Source organism: Watersipora subatra, chromosome 9 (assembly GCF_963576615.1).
Source record: "Watersipora subatra chromosome 9, tzWatSuba1.1, whole genome shotgun sequence".
NCBI lineage: Eukaryota > Metazoa > Bryozoa > Gymnolaemata > Cheilostomatida > Watersiporidae > Watersipora > Watersipora subatra.
In genome coordinates this window covers 19,601,451-19,611,061 of record NC_088716.1, presented here as the reverse complement: position 1 = coordinate 19,611,061, position 9,611 = coordinate 19,601,451, and the positions used below count along the sequence as shown (strand labels likewise).

The following is a 9,611-nucleotide window of genomic DNA, read 5'->3' as shown; positions in this document are numbered from 1 at the left end:
GTAAATCTTGATATATAACTGCTTCTCAAAACTGTGTACAAAATAGGGAGTAGTGAAGTTCTGGTAGTAAAATGGTGAGGCAGTATAAGAAGCAACAAATAAACACTGTAAGGAAGCCAGTCGCCTGATCATGTCATTAAGCTAACAGAAAATAGTTGTTGATAAAATTTATTGGCAACAATTTTCCATTTGCATAAAAATAATCAATATTCTCAAAAAAGTAATAATAAAGAAACTGAATTGAGTTATTTTTAACATTTTTGTGAAATATTGTCCAGGTTTTTAGTCGTTAATCCAGAAAATCAACTCATGCATTCTATTACACATTGAAAAAAAAATCTGAATGGTGGTCAACAAATATGTTTTTCACTACAAATAAGGATTACATGCTGTTTAAAATAAAAATGAAAATAACCCAAACTAGATGCAAAAGAGATTTTCAATTTTAAAGCCATCAAGTAAGTCTTTAAGTATTTTCAGTTCTTATTTGTTATACACTTGAGCCTTACAAAAGTTTTTGTGTCTGTGAAATTTTACCAAATTCGTCAACCTTTTTTAATCAATAAGATTAGGAGATTATTCAATGAAAGAAAATGTTTACCTTTACTAGCACGTACACCATTTTTCTGATGTAAACAACTTTGAAAGTAACCAAAAGACTACAACTTAGTTGAAAGCAGCATTTGGAGGACAACTCCAAGTTTATGGGTCAAACATTTGTCTGTCAAACCACTACATGTATTTAGAATTTAGATATTTTTGTATTTCTGAAGCCTAGCTAAATAAAAATTTGGAAACAAAGTTAACCAACAATGTAACAGAATATAGCAAATTTCCAACCACCAATGAATTAGAATTATTAATGAAAAAATCTTCTAAACTCCTTTTCAGAATTTCTATGCTGTCGATTCATTCATACAGATGTCTAAGCTGTAGGATCCATAGCTAATGAGTTTAATTATTAATAGCCATAACTAATGACTACATATTGACCAACAATGATTTATGGTAATTTCTGACAGCATCCCACTAACTTGATTCGACATACATTCTACCTCATTCGGCGCTTGACTTTTTAAACATAGACAAGAATCTTTAAAAAGTGGTAAAAATCCACCACCTTTTTAAAATTTAATTTCAGATGAACAATTTTTTACATTTGAAAATAAATGCTTCAGATGTAAATGATGTATGAATGTAGTAAATTTAAACACTTCAGCTCAGCTGTAGGTTTATAGAGCTTGAACCTTTTTAATACGCAGTTCATCAGTGTGTTTTTACATATCAGTTTGGCGCTGACTTGGCCAAACATCTCTGAGTAATGATGATCAGCAATAGCCCAGCCTTCTAATGTTTGTTGTAATTTATTTTAACATGGTTGCCGACTGGTTGAGAAATAGCAATCTTAATGTTTTACTCTTTTAGGAACTGTAGCCACAAACACATCCAAAATACTTAGTCATGGTCAACGACTCTCAATCAGGCGACGTCCGTAAGTTATCATACTATGAATTTGTTTTCAAATTTTTTTTGCAAGTTTCAAGTGCCTAATAAATACTTTGCATATCTAACATACATGCATAGAGCTATTTCATCACATAATAATTGGTTTATGAGGCAACAAGTAGATATCAACATCATTACTCCAAAAGAGTGAGAGTCATCATGACGGCTCAGAACCAAAGTGTCTTCTCACGTGGCCAATCTTATCTTCTATTTTTGGTTCACATCTTCTAAAATTCACTAATTCATGCTAGAACGATGAAAGACACAATCATTTAATCCTGGTTTGACACAATTACGATATCTAGCTTTTAATCTTTAATTTTCCTTGAAAAACAATGTAGAAGCGTACTTACTTGGCTTCATAACAGAAAGTTTTAATGCGCCCGTCAACTGCATGATGTATTAGGGTTTGTTGAAACTGGTGAAAATCCTGAAGCAGTCTGATGGTATAGAGCAGTGTTTTTCAACCTTTTGTGAGTCAAGGCACATTTTTACATTGGAAAAACTTTGCGCCACACCACTAACCAAAAATGTTGTAAAATGACACTCTCATCAGTATATTTTATCACAATATAATTCAACAATTTATTTATACTCAGTCAGTGTGAAACCTGGGCATGTTTAGATAAAAACAAAGCCGATATCCTGGCAGGAATAGGAGAAAAACACACACGAAGCTCTTCTTCAACAGCTCTCAGTTTCTCTCTGTTTTTAGTTTTTGTAGCAGTTAGACTTGAATGTCTCAGCTCACACAGATGTGTGGTGGAAAATGGGAGCAATGTGAAAACAGCTTTGTTGTCCAGAATGGGGAACTCCATGGCAGCAGTCAACCAAAAACTGTTCGAAAGGAAGATCAGCGATTCTTAGTTTTAAACCCCGATCCTGTTTCAGTTCAATTAGTTGCTCTTGCACTTGTAAAGTCATGTCCTCTCCAACAACTGATGCTGAGCTGTTTGGGTCCCTAACCCAGTCAAAGCATTCAATGGTGGCTGAAGAAAAATAAAATGACAACTTCTGCTCGAGAATTTTCAAATTTTTACATATTACCTCACACAGGGCATCAGTGGAACTTGGACTTTTCTCTGTGAGTGGAAACATTGCCAGGTTGGCACGTAGCACATGTTGTTGTCAGAAGTGGACCTTTAAATGGAATCCCTTTACTTTATCTGTGCTTTAAGCAAGTTTTCATTTCGGCCCTGCATCCTTGTGTTCAGTTCATTCAGATGATGAAATATATCAGCCAGGTATGCCAGCTTTGAGCACCACTCATCACTTGAAAACAATTTTGAGTAATTTAACCTTTCAGTTGTCAGAAGCATTTTAAGTTCTTCTCGCAGCTCATACACACGGGCAAGCACCTTACCACGCGACCACCATCAGACCTCTGTATGGAGCAATAAGGCCTTATGCTCCGCTCCCATTTCCTCACACAGAGATGCAAATATACGGCTTTTCAAAGGTCGTGTTTTTACAAAATTCACTATGCGCACCACATCATCCAACACAGGAACCAGTTCCGCTGGTAAAGTTTTAGCAACGAGGGCCTCACGATGCAAAAAACAGTGCGTAACAATCAGGTCAGGGTTTTTCTCTTTTGCTCTGCTCACAAGGCCTTTGGTGCACCCGACCATGGCTGCAGCTCCATCTGTGCAAACGCTTGTGCAGTTGTCCCATGTAAGTCCTCCATGGTTCAGATATTGCGATGTGAACCGAAAAATTTCTTCTCTAGTTGTTTTTTCTGGCAGTGTCTTGCAAAATAGGAAGTTTTCTTTAATGTCATTTTATCCACAAAACGCGGATTAGCCAGGAGCTGAGAATGCCCACTAATATCTGTAGACTCATCAAATTGCAACACAAATTTTCTACTGATGCGTATCTTTTCCAAAACATGGCTTTCTATGTCTGTAGACATGTCATCAATATGTCTGGCAATTGTGTTATCAGAGAGCAGCACTTTAGCTATGTCTTTAACTGCGTCGGGGCCGAGCATATCGTCGAAAATGGCTATACTGGCAGGTAGTATTAATGTCTCTGCCACAGTGTGTGGCTTTTTTGATTTAGCTACGAGTTCGGCTACTTGGTAACTAGCTTTTTATTGTTTTCTCATTTACCTTTGTAGTTTTTCTCATAAAGGTTGCCTTTTTCTCTGTATTTACACGCAAGCAAACAAAATAGTCTGTAGGCTTGTTTTGAAGCGACGGGTGTTTCGTTTGGAGATGGCGTTTAAGCTTGCTCGGCACCATGGCGCTGTTAGATAGCTTCTCGCTACACACCAGGCATAATGGAGTAGGTGTCATCTCAACCCCGTTGAAAGTAAATCCATACGAAAGATAGCTTTCACTATATTGCGTTGAGCTCACCGTCTTTGCTTTCTTTTTCCCACCAACCATACTTGGGCCTTCATCCGGGTCAGAGTTTTGTACAGAGACCAACTCAGAGTATGCAGTTGTCCTTTTCAAAAACTTCTCCATGGCTGTCACCACGATCTCTCAGGTACATCAGTCATTCAGCTCCGTGTGCCACACAATGAATATTATCGCAAAACCTGTATTTGAAGGCCACTTTTATTTGAAGGTCATCTCTATTCAACGCCACTATAGCGGAAGGGTTAAAAAATGGAGCGCCATCCTTCATTCGAAGGCCACCTATATTTGCGTGCCTATATAATTATAGGTGCCTAACTAAGCATATTGCACTAAACGACTATTCTGCTTTCGATGGACTTTGAGTTTTGTGGGCCAATATTAAATGCATTGACTATGCATCAAACATGTGAATAGAGGCACCCAGATTATGGTACCTGGAGATTTAGCCTACTACATCGAAGCCTTGGCATTCAAATACAACACTCCTACCGCATAAGTTGCCTCAGAGCCTGAGGAACCTGTACTTAAAAAGTGACATTGGCTAATTTCTCACGGCACGCCTGAGGATCACTCACGGCACACTAATGTGCCGCGACACAGTGGTTGAAAATCACTGGTACTATAGAGCCTACATTACTCTTCATTTCACAGAAAAAAAATGATATCAGCATGATTTATGTGGGAAACTTGAAAACCAGTTTTTTCTTGAAAAACAGTGTGGAAGAGTACTTACTTGGCTCCATAGCAGAAAGTTTTAATGCGCCCATCAATTGCATGATGTATTATAGGGTTTGTTGAAACTGGTGAAAATCCTGAAGCAGTCTGATGGTATAGAGCCTACATTACTCTTTATTTCACAGAAAAGGAATGATATCAGCATGATTTATGTAGGAAAAATGTCAAGTAATCTCCAGTCAATGACACTGAAATCTCTGGCGTAACAAAGATGGATGGCAAAGAATGCATGCGAATAAATTTTTTTGTCAAGTACAAGCAGAAAAAACCAACTAAAATTTCATAATCAAGCCTACATCTGAAGGTTCTCAATTAATTCTTATTCTGCAAGATAGATTAGGACATTTTGTGATTGCTGCAACGACGCTGCTGGAGTTTCCACAGCAAACTGAACCAAAACCTTGACTGCAATATTTATTAAAAGCTTCGCATGTTAAGACTAAAACTTCGAAGCTTACATGATCAATTATATTTCACCTTATAAAATAAAATCAGTTGGACAAAATTGAGTTCTGTTTTAAGATTCTCCTTGCGAGGGTTTGCTAAATCTTTGACTACAATTTAATAATTTGACCTAACTTATCAATAGGATCAACAACACATTTAACACTTTGCAAAGCATTAAATGAAACATTAATTGTGCTTAATTTTATTTTTACCTTGTTGAGTTTTTTAGTTCCAATTTATTAAAAGCTGCTTAATAGACTTTACACTTTGACCTTTCAGCAAAATTTGTGAGTGTTTTAATAATAAAAAAATGTAATCAGCATATATTTTTGAGCATTGGTTGATTACCCAACTGTCTAAAGTCTAAACCTCAATGCTCAGATTGTCTGATTGTCGTTTGACACTTTTCACCCTTTTTATAAACTGTTTCTTCATTTTTAGGATTTAAATATTACACAGCTTTCTAAATAAAGAATCACGTGTGCATGTAAAATCAAACATGACCTAACTGCTTGTTTTGTTGCTTGCATTCCATGCATTATAAAGCTTTTGCTTTAGATATTGTTAAAACCATTTCAACCAAAGACAAGTTAAGCTAAATGTTAATGATTTGCAGAGCTAAGTTTTACTTTTCAAGCACCTATAGAAGTGGTACATATATTATTAAAATTTTTAAATGTTGTAATAGCATAAATATCGAGTATTCATAAAATAATATAACTATTGTTGTAGAGTGAATAATAGAAGAACCTTCACACACAAAATATTCACAGTAAGTCACTTTGTAGAAGATTGGATAGATGATTTTTGTGATTAGGAAAGTTACATAACCATCATAACTTATTCACTTATTAGAATTGTTAGAGCTTATGAAGCATTGTCTGAAACGGGGGTCAACCTCATAGAATAAACTAGCCCTTGACTACAGAAAGAAAATGGCAAACATCCTGGCCTAAAATTTATTGCGAGTTTTTTTGTCAAAAAACTAAAAAAGTCGGACTAAATCTACAGTGAGAGAGAGAGAGTACAGAAAAAAAGACAAAAAGTTTTTTGAAGATTTTCTTGGCAAGCAAGATAAGGCAGACAAGTCCTGCAACCGCTCGTTTTGCAATCGATCATCACCAAACTACATTAGTCTCTCCAAGACTCTCATGTCAAACCGGAAAAGCAAAATTGCTTTGACCTAACTGTCTATAGAATGAATAAATCTACCAAAATCTGTTATGTTAAAGATCCCCTTTTTGTGACAGAATGTATTAAAGAAGCTGAGAGAAGAATTCAATTAGTCAGTTCAAATTGACACATCTTTTATATTTTAAAGTTAAAACCCATCATCTAAACTCTCACTGTTTCACTGCAGCATGATACAAAATCTCATACAAGGCAATCTTGGTTTTGAGTAACTGTTTATCAAAGTGGATGAATTGTATCACAAGTTAAGTACAGATAAGTTCTGTTTCCTTTGTACTAAATTCATTTGTTAGTAGCTTGAATGTTGATAGATCTTTCTTAATGAACTTTGAAATAATTGGACTGTCTGTTTTTGTTTGTGAGACAAAACCCATAAACCTAAAGATAAAATATGCCATGTGTATGATAGGATAACTCAAAATATAGGGTTACTCTAGAAACACTCGCTTTCTCAATTATATAAAATTCCAAATATATATTTAACATATACATTAATTATATATACTAACATATATTTTAATATATATAATAATATATAGCTAATGCATCTTGTAACATTGAAATTTATATCATTTATATTGTATTACAAGAAATTAATATATCTTATACACTTCATTGTATTAAATCAAATTTAATCATACTATATTTATGTTTCACTATTTTATATTATACAATACAACAACATAGTGTATTTTAGCAGAGTTAGTTATATCAAAGTAAGTATTATTAAATTATTGCATGGTCTATTCTTATAACATATTTAATGGTCTACAGATTAGAAAAAGTTTTGAAAACGTGAAAGAACTTCTATTGGGCACCTTTATTTAGCTACATATAAATTAGTTTCAGTAACCAATTTTTCATATGCGTGTGGTGCAAATTATTTTGCAAAAACGTATATATATGTTTCAATACAATGGCGAGTCTGTTTTTTCGTTAATTGTGTAAAAATCTTTATCTATGGCTTAGGTTTGAGATGAAAGGTTGTCAAAAGCAAAACTTAAACTCGCAACATGAGGTGTAATAAACAGACACATTGCTACCACACTATGCAACCGCCTCGTAATGTTTGAGAATAACTATAAGCAGACACTTGCTATCATTGATTTCTCAGCACCTCTGTTGAGTCCTCATGGACACTAGACCGCCAAGATACTAGACAATGTGTCAGTCTGTGAAGTGTCAAGCTCTTCACTACGTAGACACAAATTATGGTACGATGAGTGCAAAGGTTTTTTATATTTTTTAAGTAAAGGTCAGGGATCTTCAGTGCAAACAGCAATTTTGCAATTTTCACTGTTCATAAGCAATTGAAATTTTTGTTGTAGCAAGTTCCTAAAACTATACATAAGAAACGCATCACTGTTAGTATATATGATTAAAATTGATGTTCACAGAAAGCAGCAAAAAGAGTCAACCAGAAAACGACAAAGATGAGGTGGAATCAGCTAACAGTGATTAAAAGACTAACTTGGTGCGATAAAAACGGAAATCAATTGCGAAGAATGAAGAATCAGATGAGCAAATATAATAGATTTGCATATAATAATTATAGTATTAATCAAATGAATTATGAATAAAGAAAATTTTATAGCATTTAATAAAAAACAAGCCCAAGCCAGAAGAGATGCAATGAATGAAAAGTGAAAACAAGCGTAACAAAACATCAGCAGTCAGTAGATAAGTGGTATACAAACTAATATGGCTGAAAGAGAGCTTAAAGATGATCAGACTTCATCACGCCTATTGTAAACTTGTTAAGGTTAGAGACACGATAGTTCATATTTCAAATGTTTCGTCATGCAATTTACTAAATTAAAATAAATAGGAGAATGTATACATAAAGGAAAGGGAGTATGTTTCAAATCAAGCAGGGTAAAAAGTTAAACATGACAAAAGTAAAATTGAAGAAAAAAATTCATAGTCAAAAATTACACAAGACAATGAAATAAAATGAAATGAAATATTGAAAGTGGGCGATTTTAAAATGGATCTCTCTCAGTATTGTTGGTAATAAACCAAAAACTAGCATAAGCTGTTTACTGATAGTATTAAATTAGTAACCAAACACAATATACACTGCCCTGAAAGTCTTACAGGATTGGCAAGGTGAGGCTGTAATAACACAGCCCTGAGTAGAAAGATAAGGGTCAGAGTAGACTGGTTCATTTAAATAATTTCAAGGGCTTGTGTGAAAAGATTCAATTGTATACATGTATGCATGGGTTAAAAGACTGCCTAGATGCAGAAAACAGAGACCGGCCAAAAAACACAAAATTGGCCGAAATAATTTTGGAGAAGTAATCTATTGGGAGGACTTTATTTATGAGGTCAAACATGAGCTTTGACTGTTTTGCTAGCTATGCTTAGCTTAATCGCTGATGTTTTTCACATTAACAAATAGCTACTAAAGCACTTGCTAACCCAATGCAAAGGGTCTGACTCTGAATACATCTTATCATTAGCAATATCTACAATTGACAGGATTTCCATCCCCTAGCAAGGTGATTAATTTAGAGGCTAGCAAATATTCTGATTGTATGAGGACTCTATTTTGATTGACGAACCAAATATTTGAGTAGAAGGACATTTTCGTCGGCTAAGTAAAATAAAGATTGTCAGCTTTGAAAAACCCGTAATGAACGAACATTATGCATAGTTGGAAATAGTCAAGAATTTGTAAGCTGCTGCTCGTCAGTTTTCTCAATTAGATTATAATTGCACAAATTAGCTTTAGAATAAGCAGTTTTTTGGTAGAGTAAAAATTATTTCTAGTTATTTCAAGTTTTAGAACTCAAATAAATTTAAGTATTCTGTCAATGTATGTTCTACTAATTTACTTGACAGCGCGATATGTTAGGATTAATAAAGTACTACAACGTTAATCAGACCAACAGTTGATTTTCACTGAAGACTTTCAGAGCTAGTAATACAATGTAATAACAAACAAATTTAATACACAATTGTTATAAATGCACCAACTCTAGATTTAAGATAAAAACACATTACTTTTGAAATGTATCTTACTACAATGTTAACATATGTGTTTGTTTGCTTTGTATTACACTGTTGAGTCAATGACAAAAAGGAAAAGTTAACAGTTCAAAATAAAATGCATGTTATACTCTTTCACATGTTTGCAATATTTCAGAAAATTATAGTATCACATCAAAGTAACTGAGCTGTGTTATAAGTAATGTTTGATCTAAAAATGATTTTGCTCAAAGAGGAGAACCTACTTTTACTACAGATATTGTACATAATTAAATTTAATCATTTCGTTTTACCTTGCTATTATTAAAATAAAAATTCAATAATTTAAATCAAACCTTATAGCTGGCAAATCAATTTTTTTCTTAGTGATTT

The 9,611-nt window shown here is 34.0% G+C and overlaps 1 protein-coding gene across 1 annotated transcript; it reads right to left on the bottom strand.

Moving 5' to 3' along the window:
• Positions 1-2,882: 2,882 nt before the first annotated feature.
• LOC137404865 (zinc finger BED domain-containing protein 5-like) lies at positions 2,883-3,977 on the bottom strand. Its single transcript, XM_068091093.1, has 2 exons — positions 3,618-3,977; positions 2,883-3,254 (listed from the first exon to the last, which is right to left on the bottom strand). Exons 1-2 carry the CDS (start codon positions 3,975-3,977, stop codon positions 2,883-2,885), a joined length of 732 nt encoding a protein of 243 aa, XP_067947194.1.
• Positions 3,978-9,611: the final 5,634 nt, after the last annotated feature.

What these genes read in the sequence shown, in the direction of transcription:
- LOC137404865 (XM_068091093.1), bottom strand. Translation starts at nt 3,977, where the DNA reads ATGGAGAAGTTTTTGAAAAGGACAACTGCATACTCTGAGTTGGTCTCT. An exon ending in TTATGAGAAAAACTACAAAG is followed by an intron (nt 3,255 to 3,617) that starts GTAAATGAGAAA and finishes CTATTTTGCAAG; the next exon opens with ACACTGCCAGAAAAAACAAC.